General features: G+C 41.2%; 1 protein-coding gene across 5 annotated transcripts in view; it reads right to left on the reverse strand.

Annotated features, from left to right (window-relative positions):
* Positions 1–25,284, reverse strand: part of RELN (reelin) — a 371,671-nt gene that overhangs the window by 189,807 nt on the left and 156,580 nt on the right. For all 5 annotated transcript variants that reach the window (XM_087967748.1, XM_087967745.1, XM_087967746.1 and 2 more), the window contains exons 9-10: positions 5,590–5,686; positions 2,740–2,980 (exon numbers count right to left, since the gene is read on the reverse strand). In XM_087967748.1, the coding sequence (XP_087823874.1) occupies positions 2,740–2,980; positions 5,590–5,686 (338 nt within the window). The remainder of the gene's footprint in view (positions 1–2,739; positions 2,981–5,589; positions 5,687–25,284) is intronic.

The raw sequence follows: 25,284 nt of genomic DNA on the forward strand, positions 1-25,284 counted from the left end.
GGCGAAGAGAGCAACGTGGGTAGTGTAGCTTACAGGGGAGGAAAGGGTCCTGATTCCCTTCATTAGGCACAACTGGGAAGAGAGTTTAAAAGAGATGCATGCTGAGAGCAGCAACTGCTGTGAACAAATGTGAGTTTATCTTGTGTTGACTTTGCTTATCTGTGTTTCTGGCATCTTCCCAACTGTGTTGAGTTATTGCCGTGCCTTCACATCTGGAATTCCTTCTCTTGCCCTGCTGGACTAATTACATTTTGACTTGATTGGACTTATAGTTACAGTTTTTGTTGACCACATTTTGGACTTGATTCTCTGCAGCCAAAGGCTGTTTCTGGGAGAGTTTTTCTCCAGCCCAGAAGGAAGCCAGGATATTGGGGCAAAGTTGGAGCTAATAAAGGGACTCCTACTGATTATCTGACTGTGTTGCCTTTGTGCCACGCCCCTTTGGGTCATCACACATTTGTCTGAAATGGTCTCCCAGGGTCTCCTGCTTGAGCAGGGGGTTGGACTAGAAGACCTCCAAGGTCCCTTCCAACTTTGCTGTTCTGTTAACTCAAGGTGACAAACATCAAACACAGCTTCCTCCTCTTACTTTACCCACAACAACAACCCAATGAGGTGGGTTAGACTGGAAGAGAGAGTGACTGGCCCAAAGTCACTGAGCTGGTTTTCATGGTTAGAAATATAATATATATTACATTGTATAATAATAATAGACTGTATGGTTTCTGTTTTCAAAAATGCATGCCTAGCCCCATACGGCATGAAATGTAATGGGAATAAATGCCAGATGGGGATTAGTTTGACAAATTTAATTTACCTTCTAAAATTCTATGCAGAGACACACACACAGGGAGAGAGAGAAAGAGAGAGAGCGAGAGAGAGACACGAAAGGTTAATCAACTAATGCATTGCCCTGACAGATAGATACTTTACACTCTGCTGGTTTTGAAAGGGAATATCGACAAGCATTTTATGGGAACTTCAGTCCACATTTAATCTCTAATTCACCCACTTTTGATGTAAGCCTTAATTGGAGATGCACGCAACAGTGGAACAAGAGTAGATCAACTGAACAGCGTAAAGGGTTTCCAATTATACATGTATATTCCATTAAGAAAGATTGCTCCATAGAACAATGTGCGTAGGGAGGAAAAAAGGCACCGTAAAATAAAAGATATTAGAAAAGAATTTAGCCGTCGTAATGATAGGAATAGGCGCGGCTGGCAAAGTGGCATTTCCGGATTGCGTGCCAAATATTTCAACACAGGTTTAGATCTTTGTATCAGCAATTTAGGAATATTTCAAAAGTATATTGTTGTTGAAGTACTATTCAGACACCACACTATAAAAATGTTTTATAGAGGAACAAAAATCCCATATTGGTTGTATTACAGGACACATCTATGATCTCCAACTTGCCAAAAATATGATCAGTGTCAGTAAGGAATCTTTATAAAGCCCTATGTATGCGGTTTTTAAAAAATACACAATCATGTATACTTCAAAGGAGACACATCTTTATCATTTTACAGATGATAGATGATAGATAGGTAGACAAGATAAATAGATAGACAGACAGACAGACAGACAGACAGACAGACAGTAGGTAGATAGGTAGTAGGTAGATAGACGGATAGATAGATAGATAGATAGATAGATAGATAGATAGATAGATAGATAGATAGATAAATACTAGAAAGATACATACTAAGATACTAGATAGATAGAAGATAGGTGGGTAGGTAGAGAGTAAATAGTAGATAGATAGATAGATAGATAGATAGATAGATAGATAGATAGATAGATAGATAGATAGATAGATAGATGATAGATAGCATGTAGATAGACAGATAGGTAGGTAGGTAGTATATAGATGAAAGATAGGTAGATAGACAGTAGATAGACAGTAGATAGAGAGTAGATAGATAGATACTAGATAGATACTAGATAGATAGATACATAAATATAAGATAGATAATAGATAAATAGATAATATAGATATAGGTAATAGGATAGATATAGATGATAGATAGATAGATAGATAGATAGATAGATAGATAGATAGATAGATAGATAGATAGATAGATAGATAGATAGATAGATAGATAGATAGAATAACTTTACTTTCACTTTGAATGTACACCAATTGGCATACATTAAAATAAAATTTCATTGCATACAGGTTTCAAAGGGTCACCACTTGCAATATAACCACATAAACATGACTAAATAAATAAATAAATAAATAAATAAATAAATACATACATACATACATACATATGCATATACCCACATCTATTCTATACCCACAGGGAAATGACACAGGGAAAACAATAGTCTAGTTCGGATGTATACATGTACAAGGTGAGAAAAAACGAATCTTGTGAGGTGGAAAAGAAATGGAAATTACTAGGTATAACTATTCATGAGTCAGGATACAAGACTAAAAATGCATAAAGGCTTAAACCCTCTCAAAGATGCTTTTCTAACAGAGTTGTAACTCAAGGACTACCTGCAGGGCTTGTGTATTCTTCTATAGATTAAATTTTTCATTTGATAACTCCATACGCGACACATAAACGTATGTTATGCGGTGATGGGTGGTAAAAATGTAATAATTAGAGGACACATACCTCTTTCCTTTTTTTGGGTTTCATCTCAAGCAGAGTTTATTGCTCAGGAGAGAAGCAAATACTTCGAGTCAACTAATTGCAAGTTAGAAATCAAAATTAAGCAAACCTTAATCGTGGCTCCAGGGAAAAACAGCCAGTTTCCCGTATCCACAGGATCAAGGTTGTCTTCTAAAATGATTTGTCTGTGAGCTGCATTGATGATCAAGATATTGTCCAACGCCCAGCAGGATTCGTACACTTCACCCACATGTACATATTCCTGCTTCCACTGAAATTGAATATTTTCTCCTTTGGCTTCTTCGGGGAGATACAGAATGTGGATGATGGTGCTGACATTAGAAGGAGCTCTGTATGACACAAGTAGGCAAAATGAATATTATTATTATTATTACTATTTAGTTACTCACTTAGCCGGGGCAAGTAAGCAATATTCATAATATGATACTCAAGAAATCCTGTCTTTCAATCAAACTGTTCAATTCTAGGCAATGTCAATCTTGCAATCCTCCTCCTCCTCCTCTTTTAACGACTCCATAATCCCTTGCAGGATGGAGTCTGGGCAACTGAATGGAGCTGAGTATTTACAGGCCGGATGCCTTTCCCGTTGCCAGTGTGGAGTTGTTTCTTTCCCCAGCAGATATATTCTCAGTGTGCCCAGAGAGAGAAATATCTGCCCCTACCTAGGATCGAACTCACAGCCTCCTGATTGTGAGACAAGAGGTCTACCTCCAGGCCACCGCACCACTCCATGAGTTAATCTTGCAATATTTGTTGAAATTAAAACAAAATTGCATTTGGCTGAAACATTGCATTTGTCCTAAAAGTAATTTGCAAACACCAAGCATTTTATACAGGTAGTCCTCAAGTTATGACCGAAATTATTTTTGTTGCTAAGTGAGACAGTTGTTAAGTGATTTTGCCCCATTTTATGACTTTTCTGGCCACAGTTGTTAAGTGAATCATTGAAGTTGTTCAGTTAGTAACACCGTTGTTCAGTGAATCTGGCTTCTCTGTTGATTTTGCTTGTCAGAAGGTCGCAAAAGGGGAATCACACAACCCTGAGACACAGAATAAGTTCATGCCAGTTGCCGAGTGTCCAAATTTCGATCACGTGACCATGGGAATGCTACAATGGTGTAAGTGAGAAAAATGATCACGGGTCGCTTTTTTCCATGCCCTTGTAACTTCGAACACTAAACAAAATGGTTGTAAGTTGAGGACTACCTGTATTTAGCTTAGAACTATGAAACATGAAGCTTGACCTGGGCTAAATAAATTCTGCAGGAAAGAATCTTGCAAGTCCCATAGAAATCAATTGAGCTGTCAGAGCCCCAGAGATGAACAAGGAAGTGGAAGAGGGTGAAGAAATAGTCAGCCCAAGAATGGTGTTTTACTGTCTGAGAAACCAAGTTTTTGCCACGATTATGGTTTCTTATTCTTCTTCAGAAGAGGAAGATCAATTTTTTGTTCTTTCCACAACTTTTGCTTGATCTAAACAGAAGTCTCCAACCTTGGCAACTTTTAAGACTTGTGGACCCTTCAACTCTCATAATTCCTCAGCCAGTGTGGGAATTCTGAGAATTGAAGTCCACAAGTGTTAAATTGCCAAGATATGGACACCCCTGACTAAGGAAATATGCAACAAGGAAACAGGAAATATCTGCTCATATTCCAATGATTCTGAATCAAGAAATTCTGAAGTCTTGAACTGATGAACGATCAATGTTTTATTCATCCCTTTGCCTGAATCACAGAGATGCTTAAATTGTAGTTCAAAAATGGGTCTTCTAAGGGGAAAGGTGGCATTAGCAACCTGCAGCACGTATCTTGATTCCCCCTTTTTTGCAAACTCAAATGATTGGTGAAAACTGACATCAGGGTTTTCGGTTTTTCAAGATTGGAAACATATGAAATGTCTAAGTCCTAAAATAAGAATATCGCAATTAAATAACAATCATTCAACATTTCTACAGGGAGTGTAAGTGCATATTAGATCCATGTCCTTTCTGATTGGTTGAAGCTGCCCAAATTGTGATGTGTGGCTGGATCATAGTAAGGGGGCAGTCTTGCTCTTGAAGTAGGTTGTTGGTTTCTCAAGAAGCCATTGTGGGATTCAGTGTGCAGCTTTTCCCTTTTTTGGGAAAGTTGTTGAGAAGGTATTTGGTTTGACAAAAGCTCTACAGGAAACAGATTATCTGGAGCCCTTTCCATTAGGATTCAGACTAAGATATAGAACTAAGACATCATTGGCTGCATCAGTAGAAGATTTCCAGAAAGACCAGAGTGGAGAGTGATCCATCCATCTTAGCTTTCTGGATCTTTCAGCAGCCTTTGATACCTGTAACCATTGTTTCAAGGGTGTTACAAAGGTTTTTCTCCTTCCTTCAGATCTGGTTTCAGAGGGTGTTGTGGGGGGAGATGTAGGAGATGACCAGGCTGAGCCCGAGGGAGGGGTCAAACATGTCATCATTCTTGAGTTCCTTCAAGAGATCCAACTCTAGCCTTCCTTGAATTCTGTTGACTCTTATCTTATCTGCCTTGACCGTTAGTAGTTCGGATTCTTGTTTAGAGGTAGCAAGTTTAACACCCCTGTGGTAAAGGTTTTTGAATTGGAATATATTTGTGGCTTGGCTTCAATTTTATTGTTTTGTGGGATGTCCCTCTGTGTTAATTGATGATTCGTTTGCATGTTTTTAGCCCTTTGCAAGCCAGAGTCGGAGAAATATAAACAAATATATCTAAACTGTCCCTCTAATATAGTCTTTTAAAAAATTCAAATCTCTATTTGTCTTATTTTAGATGTATTATTTTTAATTTACCATACGAAAACATAGACAACATGCTTCTTAAAAAACAACAACAAAGCAAAATTCAATACTGAAATAAAACATCCAGCAGCCAAACTTTGTAAAACATTGCAGGAAAAAAGGAGTGCTGAGGAAGAGTTATAACAAACCTAATTTTCTCCAGTTGAATCCAATCTTCTGAATTATTCTTTGAATAGGAGACAATTATGTCTGGATCGGAGTAACTAAAACGGCACGAACCTGACCCTGTGGAGAAAAATAACAGCAGAAGTATTTATAGCCCTGTTAAGTGATACATTATCCTTTCGACATTCTCTTCTGAGAGAGTCCTTGCCACCATTCTTAATTTTCCATATTTCAACTTTATTTTATTTTTTGATGGATGGTAAGTTCTGCTGTGCTCTGTTGTTGGCGGAAAAAGCATAATAATGCATGCTCCCTGAGTTAGGAATAACTTAGGGAAGATAAATCACAGCAGACCAGCATAATTTGCGATAGATTTCCCAGGAGAGGGTATGATAAATTACTAAACACCCCCTTATTCAAAATGCACACACAAGGCATGGTATAGCAAAAATGAAGTGCCACGCGCCATACTTGCCAAGGTACAAAGTGAAAAACGGCAATACGTGACAGGGATCCTTAAAGCATAAAGGAAAAAAACTGATATTGTAACCATTGGATGATCTTAGTTATAAAGGTAGTCCTTGATTATGACTATAATTGTCACCAGAATTTCTGCACTAACCACAGTGGTTAAATGAGTTGCGCCCAATTTTACAACTATTTTTATTGTGGTCATTAAGCAAAGAGCCGTGGTGGCGCAGTGGTTAGAATGCAGTATTGCAGGCTAACTCTGCCAAATGTTAGGAGTTCGATCCTGACTGGCTCAAGGTTGACTCAGCCTTCCATACTTCCGAGGTCGGTAAAATGATGACCCAGATTGTTTGAGGTGCAAATATGCCGACTCTGTAAACCACTTAGAGAGGGCTGAAAAAACTGTGAAACAGTATACAAGTGTTATTGCTGTTGCTAATTTACATGGTTGTTAAGCAAATATGGATTTCCTGGTTGGCTTTGCTTCTTGAAAGCTGGCTAGAAAATTGCAAATAGTGATCGTATAACACTGGGACACTGCAGCCATCATAAATACATGCTGGTTGCCAACATCTGAATGTTGATCATGCGATCATGGGGATGTTACAGTGGTTATAAGTGCAAGGACCTGTTGTAAGTCATATTTTTCAGCACCATTGTGACTGTCGTAAGTTGATGACTACTCGTAAACTCTCACAACTAAGTAGAGTCAACTTATTCGTCTCCCAGAGAACAGTATGGTATAGGAAGTGTATCACTGATGGCAGGTCTAATATACTGTGTCATATTTTCCCTTCCTAGCATGTATTAACAAGAGACAGGAGTCAGCTTTAAAGGCATAGAAAAGAAAAATATCAGAGTTTTACAACCCTTGCAACTTATTCATAATGCTGCAGGTCAAGGCCAGTGCTGTGGCCCATCAGTGGCCAGCAGAGCTGGCGGCAGAATCGGATAGTGAGGAGGTTGGGGAGGAACATGGGCCAGTCCTGGAGTCTGGGGAAGGCTCAGGCGAGGGTTCTGCGTCGGAGGCAGAGATGGGGCCAGAGCTGTCCATCAGTTATCAGCTGCCTTCAGAGTCGGAGATCAGTGCGGCAGAAGAACAGCTGGAGCCTGATCCCGATGTGTGCATGCACAGAGCTGCCAGGAGAAGGGAACAGTTAAGGAACAAGGATCGACTCGGGAGCAAGGGCACAGGTGGACGATGAATGGCCCCTCCCATTAGGAATAAAAGAAGCGCGAAAGGGGAGGGGTGTTTACAGGAAACAATTAGTTTGTTTAATTAGTGTGAAGATTTGTTTGTGACTCTCAGAGACTCTTTGCCAAGTATTTTCTTGTACAGCATTGCGCTTGGAGGCTATCAGCCTGGCAGCTCTCCAAGCTTGATAAGGTATCACTCACTTCACCCTTGAAAGACTGTTTGCCGGGACTTTGCTGGATGTGAATGATAGGAATTCACATTAGCCTAATAAAAAGAGATGAGGAGTCTGCTTTGTGATTTTGCGAAGCCTAGGTCAGAACAGCCAGCCCAAGATTTTGCTACCAAATCTCCTTTCAAGGCTGAAGACCACAACGTTGGCTTCATCCTCAGATATTTACCGTATATGCCGGCGTATAAGGCGACCCGGCGTATAAGACGACCCCCAACATTTCCACTCAAAATATCGTTTGTTATATACTCGCCCCCTCTTCCGCACGCCTTCCACTTTTGCACTTTTTTTTTTTTGAGGCACTTTTATCTACCGTGGAAAGCGAATCCGTGAAGCTGAAAGGAGCAGCCAGCCTTCTCCCAGCTCCCAAGGAAGCGAGGCTCGCACCGCCCAGGCTCCGCTGAGGTATCCGGCTGGGGCTGTCAGGAGTTGTTACCGCTGGCGCGGCTCCGCGTGGCTCCAGTCCCGCGTTGCCTCGGGAAGGAAAGGCAAAAAGGAAGAGCCGCGCTTTTGCCTTTCCTTCCCGAGGCAACGCGGGACTGGAGCCGCGCGAGCCGCGCCAGCGGTAACAACTCCTGACAGTCCCAGCCGGATACCTCAGCGGAGCTCGGGCGTGCGAGCCTGCGTTTCCTTGGGAGCTGGGAGAAGGCTGGCTGCTCCTTTCGGCTTCACGGGATTCGTTTCCACGGTGCGCAAAAGTGCCTCAGCCGCGGGCAGCCGCAGTGCTTCCCAATTACTATTTGCCGGCGTATAAGACAACCCGGCATATAAGACGACCCCCCCAATTGGAGGCATCTTTTTCAGGGCAAAAAAGTCGTCTTATACGCCGGCAAATACGGTATTCTAGCCTTCCCCTCCTTTACAGCTATTTAGGATGTCTTCTGAAGTCCACGAACCTGCTGAACGGCCAGTCTGACATCTAGTAAGCATCGAAATGCTGGGAACCATGTTCCTGATTGTTCCTCGTGGCTTAGCCTCTTCCTTGTTATGTTCTAATTATTACAAGATTGAATCCAGAAGCAAGTTCATGCCTGAGTGCACCTTCTCAACCCTTTGCCCCGGGGGACCAGGGACCATGCTCAGGCATGTTATCTCTTCCACGCCAAGCCCTTTTAATTAAGCTATTATTCCATAATGAGCACCAATGGGCAGCCCATCATCGCCTTAAGAGACTTTTGAGCAGCCAGGCCTATAATGCTCTAATCCAAATTAATGAACCAAGCTTTTTTCTTTTTAATTCCCCGTCAATAAATAACCAGAATTAAAAGCCGGCAGATCCCACAAGAGGACTGAAGAAAAACTCAAAGCAGGACCATAATAAACAGCCATGGATAGAATATGCTTTCATCAATGCAATTGAGACTCAGAATAATGAGACTGCGAGGATCAAGGATTAATTACGACTGGATTCCATCGGCGCAACTGAGTTTGTCAGATGTATTTGTTTGTCAGATGTATTTGTATTTTTCTACTCAGTCTCTGTTTTAGTTTGAGTAATGTGGTGATGACGCTGATTTTTCTTCTCCCCTGATAAACTGAATTTCAAAGTTCCATCTCTCTCAGTAAGCTTTTTACTAAAGTTCTAGATTCTTTTACTTCCAGCAACTTGCTCAATTTATGATTCGATCAAGATTTCCATAAATATTGGTAGTGATTCTGTCACGTTCTGGCCTTTTTCCTGTTTAATGTTTGTGAAGATTCTCAGTCAACCAGGTCATAGTTGTCTCAAAGATGCTTTTTCCCTTCAAAAGGCAACTGGACTGTTTTTTCCTTGAGGAAGAAAATGTTTCACTCAGTGGTGGGATTCAAAAAAAATTACTACCAGTTCTGTGGATGTGGCTTGGTTGGCATGGCAGAGGAAGGATACTGTAAAATCTCCATTCCCACCAGGGTGGTCTTCAGCAAGTTCTGACCAGTTCTGGAGAACCAGTAGCGGAAATTTCGAGTACTTCAGAGAACCGGCCAATCCCACCTCTGACTGGCCCCACCCTCATCTATTGCCTACCTCACATTGAGTCCCAGCTGATAGTCTGGGTCTTCTTTGGTTGCCCTGCACAGGAGAACAGAGCTGGAAAGCAGGTTAGTGGGTGGAGAGGGAATGGGGATTTTGCAGAAACCTTCCCCTGCCATGCCCACCAAGCCACAGAACCAGTAGTAAAAATGTTTGAATCCCACCCCTGATTCCCACCCCACTCTAGGGGAAGGATACTGCAAAATCCCATTCCCTCTCCACCCCACTAACCTGCTTTCCAGCTCCATTCTCCTGTGCAGGGCAACAAAAAAAGACCCAGCTGATCAGTTGGGACTCGGGAGGCAGAGAAGAGATGGGGGCAGAGCCAGTCAGAGGCGGTATTTGCCGGTTCTCTGAACTACTCAAAATTTCTGCTACCAGTTCTCCAGAACTGGCCAGAACCTGCTGAATAGCACCTCTGGTTTCACTTCTCATCCAAGAAGCTTTGTCAATTCTGATGGTGGGGGGATAGAAGGATAGGTTTTGATAGGATGGGGTTGGTGGGGTGGATGGCCAGATGACTTTCTTTGTAGTCATCTGGTTGTTAGCACTCTCTCTGAGAGTTGTTGAGGTCCTTTGGGGGGTTTTCTGAGCCCCCAACAACAGGGTGCAATTGTTTGTGAAATCTTCTTGGAACTGCTGAAAGGACTTCATTGTTCACAGTGGTGCCATTTTCCTCCCTCCCTACTGAGGGAGAGGCATTCAGTTCTAACATAGAGGGATTCTTTCACCCTTCTTTCAAACCAATGGTCTTCTTGTCAGAGTATATTGATGAACTGGAATAGAGCATGGTAACAAGGTCAGCCAATGAATAGGCATAGCAACTAAATCAGCCAATGAGGATAGTTTGGAAACTGAAACTAGAAGTAGCCTAGGCTGGAAACTGAAACTAAAAATAGTCTAGGCGTGGCTCTATGTTAAGCTCTGCAACTCTGCAGCTATCTGTCTATTGAAGATGAACCTAACTTGCTTGCTGAAAACTAGAGCTCTGCTCTGAACTTGCAACATGTTTCTGTTTGAGTTTGCTCCATGTTGGAGAAATCTACAACTGGTTTGTAAAATCTACTTATGTTAATAAAGATGTTAAATGAAGCATCAGCCATCTGGATTTATTTTTCTGGCGCTGAATTACTGCTGCAAAACTCCCAATACTTCTCTATCCAAAATGTGGAGTATCCAAAATGTGGATTTTCCTGCTTAGGTTCAGTCATTCTTTAAAAGAGAGATTTTCCTCTTTCTCCTCTTTCACTTCCTCTTAAGCAGCGGATAGCATCATCGTCCTAAGAGTAGGCCAGTTTGCATTGCATCTTGCTGTCTGAAGCCAACTCCAGGGCATAATTTAAAGGAAGCCTTTCCAACAGCAAAGCTTCAAAAGTTGAAATGAAATCCTTCGAAAGCGAAAATTATTCCCTCAAAAGTCCCCCCCAACTCCACTCCTTCCTTTAAAACAAAAACAAAGGACATTGTGGAGATGCCTCAAGATTGAAGCGTCACCTCAAAGTGAGTGGGAAATAAGTCAAAAAAATTAGATTCCAGCTTCAGGAAAAATATGTTTCTTCCATAGCAAGAGTTCCAATTCTTATTAAATGAATGTCTGCTGTGAGACTTAGTGTAAACCCAACATAAAAAAATAATAATAATCAAGATTGTAGATTTGTGAGAAATCCTAAGGGGCTCCAGGAAGCAGAAGGATCAAATATATGTGCATTATTATGGTTTATATATAATGGAGCAGTCCCCTGGGTGGATACATAGGCATTTGAAAACCCACACCAAAGAGAAGGTAGTTCCTAGAAATAGAGATACAGTACATGGGCATATTGGAAAATGGGAATTGAGATGAGATTCCATTATAACAGAATAACAGAGTTGGAAGGGACCTTGGAGGTCTTCTAGTCCAACCCCTGCTCAGGCATGAAACCCTAGACCATTTCAGACAAATGATTGTCCAATCTCTTCTTAAAAACCTCCAGTATTGGAGCACCCACAACTTTTGAAGGGAAGTCAGTCCACTGGTTAATTGTTCTCAACTGTCAGGAAATTTCCCCTTATTTCTAGTTTGGTTCTCTCCTTGATTAGTTTCCATCTGTTTCTTCCAGTTCTGCCTTCAGGTGCTTTGGAGCAGGGATCCCCAACCTTTTCGACGACGCGGCCCGGTTCCGGCATCAGCTGGGCGCCGCGGCCCGGTACCGGCGTCAACTGGGCGCCGCCATCTTTTTTTGACGAAAAAGTGCTTCCCGGAAAAGCTCACCGGAAGCGCTGGTGCCGCCATCTTTTTTGAAAAAGTGCTTCCGGTGAGCTTTCTACCGGAAAAGCTCACCGGAAGCACTTTTACCAAAAAGATGGTGGTGCCCAGCAACCAGCGGCCCGGTAAGGCTTGTTCCCGGCCCGGTACCGGTCCGCGGACCGGCGGTTGGGGACCCCTGCTTTGGAGAATAGCTTGATTCCCTCTTCTTTGTGGCAACCCCTCAAATACTGGAACACTTGCTATCATGTCACCCCTGATTAAGCAGACAAAATGTCTCCCTCAGAAAATGGCTTATTAATCAGGAGAATTATACTGGGAAAAGAAATCTGCATTTTGAAAGAATCAAGATAACCTCTCGACATAAGTCAAAAAATAGGAGCCCTTCTGTCCTGTAGGTTAAGGAGTTAGACCAGATGGTGATTCCACCATAAATCTATATTTGATGAATTTAAATTTTCCAATAAAGGAAAACCCCAGCCACATCCCCTGAGAGGTGGCTGTGCAATTAGAGACAGCTGACACACTTTCCAAAGCAGCCCTATAAACCTTGTAAAGGACATGGTTATTTTAACCCTTTAAAAAGGAATGTTTTGTACTTGTGCTGGAAAACCTTTTTTTTTTCAAAGGTTTTCCCTAACCTCATAAAAAGTCTCTCCTGGGTTATAGTAGGCATAATTTTCCTTTGGAATCAAATGCGATGCCGTGTGATTCCCTATTGCAACATATAAGGTAGAGAAATATGCCACATTTGTAATATTCTACGTAAAATAGTAGAGAAAGGATATGAGCATTTTGCCAAACACAACATAATTTGTATTCTAAATTGGAAATGTGATCAAAAGATGGGCACATTTTATCATATGTGGTGGGCTTGTTCTAAAAAAAAAATTGGGCAAAGATACACAGGTGGCTAGAAAAGTTAACAGAGAAACATGTAGATTTTAAACCTGAACTGTTTTTAATTAGGGATGATATCAGAAAAAATTGACAAGAAAAGTATGCATTTAGTATTACATGTCTTAACAGCAGCGAGGATTATCTTCTCACAATATTGGAAAGATGAAGAAACACCGCAAGATGAAGAGATAATTAAGAAGATACTTGTGCAGAAATGAATAGACTTACATTGAAAATCAAATAGAAAGAAGACACAGAATATTATCAAACATGTAATTTATTTTACCAATGGTTGGAAAAAAGGGGTGGAGAGCAAGAATGGAATAAGCAAATTAAATATCCAGATGTCATTATGTTTATTAAGCACTAAGAAATGTAATTAATAGAAAATTAATAACATTTATTTTAAAAAACATATTCTATAATTTCTCAGTTAAGCTGTTCTGTTTTGAAGATAAACACAGTATGAGCTCCTTCGTAAAATTGATGCTCCTAATACTATACTAAATGACTCCAAATATTTTCCATGGCAATATTTAAAGATACAAGAATGTCCTTGTTCGTGAAATATTATGGGATCGTGCATATAAAGATGTTTATTATTATATTCTATAGAAAATATTCAGTGAATTGGTTGCAAAATAGTACAGATGCAAAGAAATAACTTTTGCTTAATTCTAGCAAATAATTATTCGTAGATCTAAAAATAAATTTCTGGAAAGACACCAGAAAGTGTTATAACACCCTTTTTTCCTTTTCTCTCTCTCCTTATTTATCATCTTATTTAAAAAGGAAAATTTTAATGAAGTTAAAAATAAAATATTCCACCTCTTACCAGCATGTACAATATGCCTTAACATCTTTGTGCAGCTAACAAAACAATAGCACTGTGTTTAATTAATGTTGCATCAACAAGGGTATGTACGTTGTGTTCCCAATTAAGTTCTTAAAAATAATTTGACAAACAACTGCCGCTAACCTTTTTTTTTTTTTAAAGAAAAACAGTTATATACCATTTTTTTCTTTATTGGTGGAACATCTCCTTAATTGGATGACATCTGTTGTCATGTATACATTTCAAATACACAGGAAATCCAAACCCTAAATACATCTTTCCAAACTGAGTAGCTTTCAATGTATACTCGACTACTGGAGAGTAAAATTGTTTAAAATATGATTTGTCTTGTTCAGGCAGCATTTATTTGTAAAGGAATCTATTTTATACAAACAACATAAACTTATCAGAATAACTAGTGAAAGTTGCCTTCTTGGGAGTTTACACAACTAAATTCCGGTAAACCCTGATTTTATTTAAGAAGAACTTTAGTTGGGAAATGAGGATGGCTTTTTAGAGTTTTCCCACAAATACCTGTAAAATCCTGCAATTATATTACCTGTGGTTGCCTAAACCACATTGCCTAATCCAGAAGAGAGCCTAGGATCATATTCTGATGAAAGTTCCTATCCAAAGCTTTTTGAGAGGCAACATTTATGAAATCAATTAAAATACTTTTTAAACAAAGAAAATGAGAGCTTATTTTAACGTCTAGGTGCATGAACCTTAGAACAACAACAAAAAAGCTTTGTTATTTATTCTCCTGATTGTATAAAATTATTTACAGCAATATGTCCAGCTCAGTCAGTGACTTCTTGGAGGGACGGTGTTTCAAATATCATTAGATTTTGGTTTGCTGGTACAGTGTGTTAAGATATTTAAAATGTAATAGCTGGAGCAGTGAAGGATTGGACCACAAGTAAGAACCCACAGTTACAACTAATTGGATAAAGAGAGTTAGCCACTGCAACGCAATCTGAGCTGTGATAGGTTGCTGTGAGAGAAAAGGGGGACTTTCCTTATTTCTCACCTTTTTTTTCCTCTTTCTTTTAACTTACCTGACTATGCTCCTGTTTGCCTCTCTTAGTTACTGTAAATATATTTATTTATATAAAACCACAAGTTCTTATCAGCATCTCTGACACCATTTGAACACCGCTGTGCAATTCCCTGACACAGTAATACCTCAGTTCTCAACTGCTTTGAGGTGAAAATTTTGCCCTGGTACTCATCATTTGTTTGGTACTTGACTCACAAGATAGAACTTGTCAGGGTTGGCCTCCTTGTGACTCACTACATTATTCCTTATGGGGAAAAATTGTTTGTTACTCGTTGTTTTTGGTACTCATCGCGCCTCCTAGAACCTTGAGTACTGAGGTACCTGTCATGCCCCTGTTGGAATCTGATTCTGAGGGGGAGGTCGGGGAGTTGACAGGGGGTGGGAGTGTGGCTCCAGTGGCTGTGGAGGAAACTGGGGAAGGGCACAATCCGGCTGGGCATTCAGAGGAAGACCCAGGACTACCCCCTCTTCATCCTAGGGCACGCAAGGAGGAACGGAAAAGGGAGCAACATGAGTTATGGGGTTATGGGGGAGAAAAGGGCCCTGGTTCCCTTCATTACCTGCAGCTGGGAAAACAGGATTTAAAAAGGGTGTTTGCGCACAGCACCTTGCTGGAAGCAAAGCATGAATTATATTTGTTTGTCGAGGCTTATCTGGGTTCTGGCATCCTCTCAACTGTGTGTGGTTTGTTATCTTTTGAAGTCTGGAATTCCTTATCCTGCCTTGTCTCATTAATTGTTGCAGCATGGTTTGTGTTGATTTTTATTTAAAATTTATATGTACTTTGGCTTTGGACTGAATTTCTTCCTTTTAAAGACTGTTCTTGGGAGAGTTTTTTCTCCAGCCAATGATAACTGGACATTGGGGCCCAAGTTGGAGGAATTAAAGGGACTTTATCTATTTTTGTGACTTTGTTGCTTTTGTATCAGACATCATCACATTATTATATATATTATTTATATTTTTATATATATATATATATATATATATAGCCTTCAGCTTTGTTCGGTATTTTCCACGTCATAGTAGTACTATACTATATATATAATAACCCGAAAACTTAAGAATATATATATATATATAATATAATATTTGTTTTCTTAAGTTTTCATGGTACTTACATGTATGGCATTCAGCTTTGTTCGGGTATTTTCCCACGTCATTGTAGTTGTGCTTTTAAAGTTGTAGCAACGTTTCGGCAGAATCTCATCTGCCATCATCAGGCTTCTGTATAGTGTTCATCTGTGAGTCAGACTTTTACAGTGGTTTCAGATTTAAATTTGGGGCAGCCTATTGCTGTGCCAGAATGGTTTTTTCTTCATCCTGATTGGTTGGGAGTCTTGGTCTGTGTTTATTGGTCTTGGAGTTTGCTGTGTTCTGCTTGATTGGTGTTTCTAATATTTTCTGTCTGTTTTTTGGCTCTTTTTGTATCTTGATTGGCTGGCAACATTGTGTTACTTTATTGGAGGCCTTTAGTGCAGCTTGGCTCCAGGTAAATGGACGGCTATGATTAGTTAGGAAGCTAGGTTTCATCTGGGTGCCTGGTTGGGGTGTGTTTGAGCTGGAGGTATCAGGGGGGATCTGTTTGTGCCCAGGTGTTTGCCTGGCTTGTGGTGTGGAGATTTTTTTGTTTGTGAGTGCAGGCTTCCAAATGATTGACAGTCTGGTGGAATCATCTCTTCTATTCATGCTTTCTGGTCTTTTTTCAATCTCTATGGCTTCTCTGATGATTCTGTGGCTGGGGTTTTCTATAGTGGCTAGGGTTTTGGTGCCATTGAAGTTGATGCTATGACCTGTGGCTTCCCTGTGTTGGACTTTTCTTCACATGAAGAATGACACCAGACCCACACCCACGAGGGCCACACAGGATTCCACCACCACACTTCCACGTAAAAAGCAGACTCACACCCACACAGAAGATGAGACACGACCACAGACCAGAAGCCGCACTGCAGCTGCATCACTACCCACTTCAAACCCCTCCGAGCCATACATGAAGCGAACTGACCCCCACCATGAAGATGTGGCACGACCACGAACTCGAAGCCAAACAGCAAGATCACAGCTCACCAGCTCAAATCCCCCAGAAACTAAGACTAACCTGAGCACAACCAAGCCCCCACCTGAACAGAACACACCTCCAGCCAATCAGAACACGGCCAACCCCCCAACCAATCAGAACACAGCCAAACCCCCAACCAATGAGAACACACCCCCACCCAATCAGAACACAGCCAAGCCCCCACCCAATCAAGTCACACCCCCACTAGCAGTTAAAAGGAAGAAGCAGCTGCAAACTCACATCACTCTGAGAAGCACAGAGCTGAAGACACAAGCCTGAAGATGATGAATGAGACTTCATCGAAACGTTGCCTAGATACTTCCAATCTTACGTGGGAGAAAACCCGAATAACTCTCTCTCTCTCTCTCTCTCTCTCTCTCTCTCTCTCTCTCTCTCTATCTATCTATCTATCTATCTATCTATATATATATATATATATATATATATATATATATATAATATTATATATAATAATATAACATTATTATATATATTATAATATATATAATATATATATAATATATATATAATATATATATTAAATATAGTCATCACAGTACCACTGTATTTGGTTTAAGAATCTTACTAAGCTTACTTTGGATTGCTTTAGCCCAATACTGTTTTCCTGCTAATCTTGCTATTTCTATATAAACAAACAAATAAATAACACCAGCATAAAGGAACATTATCTGGAATGGTCATTCATTTTGAATACCTGGGCAAACATCAAGTTAAAGGATGGATTTTCCTCCAAGGAATTACAGGTGGATTGTTTCTATATTTTGCTAACCTCGGTGAAGCTTATATTTCCAAGTACGTGAATGCTTTTTAAGACAACAGGCAGAGATATTTAATTAAAGTGTCATCGGTGAATCATCTTGGCCTACCCCACAGGTATGGAAAGAATCCACACTATCAAACAGAGGCTGGTGTTTTACCCAGATAAGCAGGATGTCATTGTAATGTTATGTTCTTGACTACTGGCTGTGCTGTAATGCTGTGAGCCTCAAAAAAATCCTTCAAGACCCACCACAAGTGATTCAGTGGATTGAAACCAACAGACCCGCCACCTTCTACACTGGTCTCCAAGAGAAACAGATCTTGGTTACGCAATTTGAACAAACAGGAGCCTTTTGCATAATTGTACAATTTACATACCCGAGAGTTTTCATATGGGGAAATTGAATTCAATTCAACAAATCCCCACTGGCTTTCTCTCTTCATGAACAAGTACTTCTGCCATTAATATAGTGGCCTGTGTTATTCTACAAGTTAGCCATGAGATGAGATGGGATGAGTTTTTAATGGAGTAGAATGGAATGGAATGGAATGGAATGGAATAGAATAGAATAGAATAGAATAGAGTAGAGTAGAGTAGAGTAGAGTAGAGTAGAGTAGAGTAGAATAGAATAGAATAGAATAGAATAGAATAGAATAGAATAGAATAGAATAGAATAGAATAGAATAGAAAATATGGAATGGAACGGAATGGAATGGAGTAAAGTGGAATAGAAATAGGAATGGAGTGGAATGGAATAGAATAGAATAGAAAATTATAGAATGGAATAGAATGGAACAGAATAGAATAGAAAATGTGGAATAGAATGGAATAGAAAATATGGAATGGAACAGAACAGAACAGAGATGAAGAAGCTTCTTGGATAAGAAGCGAAACATCTTCAAAGAATAACAAGAAAGTCCAATTGCCTCTTGAAAAAGCACCTTGGGACAAAGATAATTTAACTAATGAACCAGACTAATATTTAATGGCAGCGAAGCTTTAGAGCTCTCAAGTGGCTGTTTTCAATCCTAAACTGTGCAATTAAAATTTTTGACTGGAATGTTCCCAAAGGTACTACTTTTAAATATCTTAATTAGTAGCAATCCCATTGCACATGATAGCAATTCTGAGCACACCGACGACCTATATGAAAAGGGAGATGGGAAATTATCTGACATTAACACAAGATGGAACCTCTTTCTGGATTTGAGAAGGAGGGAAGGCAAGAAGGAAAGAAAGAAGGGAGGGAGGAGAGAGTGTGGGAGGAGGGAGGGAGGAAAGGAAGAAAGGAAAAGGAAGGGAAGGGATGAAGGAAAGAGAGAGAGGAAGGGAGGAGGGAGGGAAGGAATGAAGAAAGGAGAGAGAAGAAGGGAGGAGGGAGGGAAGGAAGGAAGGGAGGAGAGAGGAAGGGAGGAGGGAGGGAGGGAAGGAAGGTAGGTAGGTTGGAAGGAAGATCATACTTTGAATATGCAGAAGTCTGTATATTATAGAATACCTGTACTTTAAGTTTAACGATTTCATATATAAGTGCATCTAAATTAATTAGCTGAAATAGCTGATCACCACTTCTATCAGATATCAATCAACAACAACAGCATAGTATTGCTGATATTCTGTCTTTGAAAGAACCCGGGAGCACCTAAAACACATTTAGTAAAATTGTTTCAGGGAAGTTATCCTTTCCAGTTCGGCATCTAAGAAGCTTTGGGATTTAAGAGGCAATATGGGCCATTTTCTCACTGGTTTAAATCCATTATCCATTTCTCCAAATCAGATTACTCGATTCATATTGGTGGGGGGGCATTTTGGCAGTGAAAGAGCTGGATGGGGGGAGAATTCAGCTGTTGCCCACAGGTTTCAAAGGACAATCTGTTGCTAGGACGCTTTGATGAGCCAACAGCAAGCAACAGAGCCTAAACAACAGATGATCGGTCAAGTTGACTCCAAATACTTGCTTCTCGACCAATTTCTGCAACCTTTCCAGCTAGTGGCCTGGCGTGGGGTGAGGGGGGGGGGAGAAGGGATAGGTTTGTGTGAGGGGAAGGCGTATGCACCCTCCACTTGCATGAGTGGGGCTGCATGTGTGTGTGCCAGCCTCACGCGGCCAGGATGCGTACAGGCCGTGGTCCGATAGTGCTACATCTCCCCTCCATGTTTTGTCTTCCTGGGCCTCAGGGAAGCCCCCTGGATGAAGCAGTAAGTAAGTGAGGGGAATCCCAGCACAGCTGATCATAGAAACAGCTGATCGTCAGGAGGGGAAAAAAGGAAATACCTTAAGGAGTGACTGGGCGGGGAAGAATGCAGTCAACGATGTTGGGCATGCACGCAATGTTGCGCATGTGAGATAAGGACTGACTGGGTGGGGAGGAGAGGGGCGGGGCAGCCAGGGGCACAATTTGCCGGTTCTCCGAACTGCGCAGAATCATAACAACTGATTCTATAGAACCGGTCCAAACCGGTAGAATCCCAGCCCTGGCTGTGGCCCTCAGATTGGAACCCCTGTTCTAGACCATATGAGTTTATCATTTGGCATTGAAGAAACAGACTCATCTCTATTGAAGAAGCAGTTTCATTCCCCAGTCTTCACCAAGCACTGCAAGCATTTTATTTCCTCCTTGTGTGAAACACCTCAGGCTAGAGAATTTCTCCTTTTCTCTGGTGTCTACCGGTTCTGTCCTTAGTCATATCTTCAGCTCAGTCCTTAATCCATCCTTTATCATGCTCAAGGAAGATGATGAGCAGAACTGAGGGAAGCAAATGTTTTTTATAGAGTGTAAAGCAGGGGTTTTCAAACTTGACAGCTTTAAGACTTGTAGACTTCAACTCCCAGAATTCCTCCTCCAGTCATGTTAGCTCAGGAATTCTGGGTTGAAGTCCACAAGTCTTAAAGCTGTCAAGTTTGAAGATCCTTGGTGTAAAGCAACAATGATTTACTGTATATCTATGGACATTCTCAGTCATCCAGGTCATGGTTGTCTCCAAAGGTGCTTTTTCAAAAAGGCAACTGGACTTTCTTGTTTTGTCCTTGAAGACATTTCACTTCTCATCCAAGAAGCTTCTTCAGTTGAGCTCAATACAGACTGACAATTTCTTCAGAACTGAAGAAACTTCTTGGATGAGAAGTGAAACCTCTTCAGGAAAAAGAAAGAAAGTCTAGTTACCTTTTGAAAAAGCACCTTTGAGACCCCAGGATCCATGTGAGGGGCTGACATAGATATCTGGCTACAGGGGTGTTTGCAGGCTATGTTTTTAAAAAAAGCTAAGATGGCAGCTACAATCATGCAATCAGAACTGAACACAACGCTCAGCAAGTACAGGTAGTCCTTGACTTACAATCATTCATTTAGCAACCATTTGCAGTTACTTCGGCTCTGAAAAAAAGTGGCATTACCAGTCTACATACTTATGACCATTACATCTCCACAGTCATGTGATCAAAATTCGGGCTCTTAGCAATAGGCATGTATTTATGAAGGTTGCAGCACCCTGAGGTCACATGATCTACATGAGCCATGGTGGCACAGTGGTTAAAACACAGGGTTGCAAGCTGCTGACTGCCGGCTGTCAGCAGTTTCGGCAGTTCGATTCTGACCAGCTCAAGGCCTTCCGTCCTTCCGAGGTCAGTAAAACTAAGACCCAGATTGTTGGGGGCAATAGGCTGACTCTGTAAACCACTTAGAGAGGGCTATGTAAAGCATTGTGAAGTGGAATATAAGTCTGTGCTATTGCTATCTCTGCAATGGTGGCGCAGTGGTGAGAATGCAGCATTGCAGGCTAATTCTGTCGACTGCCAGCAGTTCGATCTTGATTGGCTCGAGGTTGACTCAGCCTTCCATCCTTCCAAGGTTGGTAAAATGAGGACCCAGATTGTTGGGGGCAACTGGCTGTAAACTGCTTAGAGCGGCCTCTAAAGCACTGAAATATAGCAATGGAAATTCTAGTTCCAATTGTATGTCACGGGCTACCTGTATTTTGCAATCAGTTTTGGCTCACCTTAGAGGATTGCGGCAAGCATAAAATGAGGTTTGGGGAAAGAAAGCTCTGCTACTCTGAAAACCATGGAAAAATGCAAGACAGAGATCTAATACTAAATAAATTTGGACTCTTTTTGGCTTTCATTTATTTTGACTGCAATGTGAGAACGCAGTGGAACCCGCTTTTGGCTATAAATTAACATAATCCTTTGGTTACTTCTCTTTTTTGGACAATTCATCATATTTATGATTTCTTCAGAGAGAAACCCTAACTCCAGGGCTATAGGTTTTGATGGAAGTTATTTCTGCGGATGCTCAGCTTGAGTAGAAATTTTATAAGACTGTTCAGAAGTACTGACTGTGCAAAAAAAATAATAACTAAACAAAAAATAATAAAAATGAAAAAAACCAGTTAGATCGCTGTTGTCAGCTAGGTATTATGGAAACAAGAAAAAATTGCAGTAGAATTCACTACGAAGGTAAGAACTCAGCTAAAAGGCCACTGCTATTATTTATCTGAGACCCTATTTTAAAAATACTAATAAAACAAATCAAAGTAAAACAAAATCGTAAAATACATTTCTGAGACCTTCTGAATTTTACATTTTAATTCAAAGTAGGGGGTTAATCTAATCGTATTCATTTCCAATAAATTTCTCCACTGAAAGAATCACAATCCCACTGAGAAACACTCAGCTGAGATAATTGGTTGCTAAAAAAATGAGAATTTAATTTACAAGTACATTTCTAGAATTCCGCGTCCACATTGCTTCTTCATTCTTGAGTTATCTCTACAGTCAAATGTTAATTTCCCACAGACAGGCACCTCATTTCCTCAAAAACAGGGTTGTTTTTTTCTGTGTGTTGATGATCCACTTAGTTTTTTTTTTTAAAATTGCTTACTCTGTCACAAATCTGGAAGAGTTCACATATGATTTAACTAGTTACCAGGGGTCCCCAACCCTGATGTTATGGCCTGTTGGTCGTCGGCCCCTCCGGCAGAATCAGAGGAGGAAGAGGCAGTGTGGGTTCAGCATCAGGGCAACCTGAGAGCTCTGAGGGGGAAGAGGGAATGGAGCTGGCAGAGAGAGAGAAAGACAGAGGCGGAGCCTGGGCCATCCGTCAGCCCTCAGATGAGGAGTCAACATTCCCCAGGTCTGGAGGTGGCTGATGAGGAAGAGGAGGAACAGCTGGGTCCAGTGCCTGACTCACGAATGCGCAGAAGGCAGAGGAGAGGAGAGAGCAGTGGAAATCTATGGGCTGGTTCTTGGGACGGAATAGCCACAGCTGCTAGTGATGCCCCCTGTGACTCTGGGGATAAATGGCAGGGGACGGAGATGAATAGATGTGGCAGACAACTACTCATCTCCCTGCTGGACAAAGTTGTTAGCCTGCAGTGAGAGAGAGACTTTTTGCCGGGGCTGCTGGTGCTCCTAATAAAGGAATGTTGTTTGCCTACAGAGGGTTTGTCATATTTGTGAGCTGGGTCAGTAGACCTGAGGCTATGGACTGGTACAAGTCTGTGGCCTGTTAGGAACTGGGCCATGCAAGGAAAGCTTCATCTGTGCACGCACAGGGATTGAGGTTCCACGCAAAACCATCTTCCCCACCAGTCTGTGGAAAAATTGGCTACCACCAAACTGGTCCTTGGTGTCGGAAAGATTGGGGATCGCTGGTCTATATAATTTGAGAATAAAATGGTTGCATTTCAGAGCTACATGGTTAGAAAAAGTTAAAGTAAAACAGAAAAAGTATGCTATGAACACCCCTGACATCGAGTGGGTTTAACATCTTGATTAAAAATGTTAAAATTATAATAGCAAATTATACATGGTTATTTGAATATTTTATTTATTAAGCAAATTTATATAACTCACATGGATGTGATTCTAGGTGATTTAACAACATTTTTAAAAAATCCACCCTATAATAAAACACATTTTAAAAAACCCTTCACCTCCTCCCATAGCAATAAAACACAAATAAACCAGCCAGTTGAACTCCATTCATAGTCCCCAGACCTGCTGATAAAACCAAATTTTTAGGGTCTTCCAAAAAGCAACAAGATAAGGGCCAACTATGTCTCCGGTTGAATATGTTCCATAAAGGAGAGGCCACCACTGAGAAGGCCCTTATACAATATACAGTACTATTTGGATATCCCAAAGAAAGAACAGAGGGTAAAATGGAATAAAAACTCAAATCTCCAGTAAACAAAATATCAACATTCTCTACTTATAGATTGACAATTATAATTGATTCAGTTAAAGGTATGTTTTTAATTTGGGCACAAATCCATCTTTTTAGAAATAAATTGGTATCTCCAACTGAAACACGGTGCTCATTATATAGTGGCAGTTCACCAAACATGACCATTCCTACAATGGTTCTATTTTGCATGCATGTTAATTCACAATATTAATTGTTCATTGGAAAACTCATTTGTATGTTGTTTTAAACTAAAGACCAATGATTTGAAGACAGAAAGGAGGAGAAATGAAATGAATACTGCTTGTTCTCCAAGACCGGAAACCAGTAACACAAAGGATGGAAACAAATTGTTATGAACTAACAAAAACCATTTAATAAAACTTATTAACATTATGTTAAGCAGGCTTGAAATCCTGCACTTTGGATTGGCCCACGAATAGCGAACTGGGATTGGTCATCACGGAGCAACCTGATTGGCTATTAGTTAACATCTTTTCATTGGGCAAAAGTTAAGCATGTGGACACAGGTCATTGGTTAACAGGTCAGTAGCTAGCTCTATAAAAGGGCTACTGCTGTCCAAGAGTTTGCTCTCTCTTGTTCTGATTCTTAATAAAGAGTTGAAGTTCACTAAGTCACTGACTCGTCTCAATTATTGCACCCATGCCCAGAATATAACACTGGCGACGAGGATGGGATGCAAGAGACGATAGAGCTGATTGAACACTAAAGAGCGCCAAGCAGAGCACGTGGCTGAACACGCACCAACGAAGGCAACATGGCCAGCGGTGCTATACCACCCGCTCCATTCGACCCGGCAAACGAAGACTGGGACTCATATATGGATTGGTTCCAAATGTTTTTGGAGACCAATAACTTAAAGGACGCAACAACTGGCAAGAAACGAGCAATATTCCTGACCCATTGCGGGCCGGCCGTGTTTAAAATGGCAAAATCACTCGCAAAACTGGCTGAAGTAAAATCAGTGGACTGGGACGCCCTCGCTCCCCTCCTAAAGGCCCACTATGCACCCGCGGTGCCCGCACTTGTTCGAAGACATGAATTTTACCAGAGGGACCAACGGAAGAGCGAAAGTCTTGCAGACTACATCGCTGATCTCCGGAATTTGGGAGGCCTCTGTGGGTTTTCCAACCTCGAAGAAGCTTTGCGAGACCGCATAGTTCTGGGATTAGATGACCAGACGGTGCAAAGCAAGATCATGGCCAAAGGGGACATCGATCTTGCCGATGCCATTGCAGATGCTACTGCAGCAGAAGCAACCAGGAAGTCGGCTGCTCGAATGCGCCGCAACAACGCACCGCTCCGTCAACTCGCAAATGACACCTCGCCTCGCCCCGAGAGGCACTCAACAACGGCGCATCATGAAGACCTGGAATCCCCATCAGAAAGTGATGAGGAAGAGGTCAACCGACTCCGGTCCGAACGAGACCAACAAACCTGACGATTCCCACGACAATGCGCGGGTTGTGGGGCAAACCACCCACGATCGGAGTGCAAATTCCTCGACGCACTCTGCCGTTCCTGTGGAAAAAGAGGCCACATTGCAAAGGTCTGCAGAAGCAAGCGAGGGTCCAGTCCCAAGCGCAGGGAGAATAATTGCAGCCAGTCTTCAGGATTCGAAACCGCGAATCGGAACCACCCGAACCACCAATGGAACAACCACTCCTACAGAAATAAAGCACCTGCCTCTTCCTTGAGACGGGAAGAAGCACACCAAACCAT

The sequence above is a fragment of the Notechis scutatus genome, chromosome 6 (genome assembly GCF_049901735.1).
Source record: "Notechis scutatus isolate UNSWTSFEM ecotype Mainland chromosome 6, rNotScu1.2, whole genome shotgun sequence".
Classification (NCBI taxonomy): Eukaryota; Metazoa; Chordata; class Lepidosauria; order Squamata; family Elapidae; genus Notechis; species Notechis scutatus.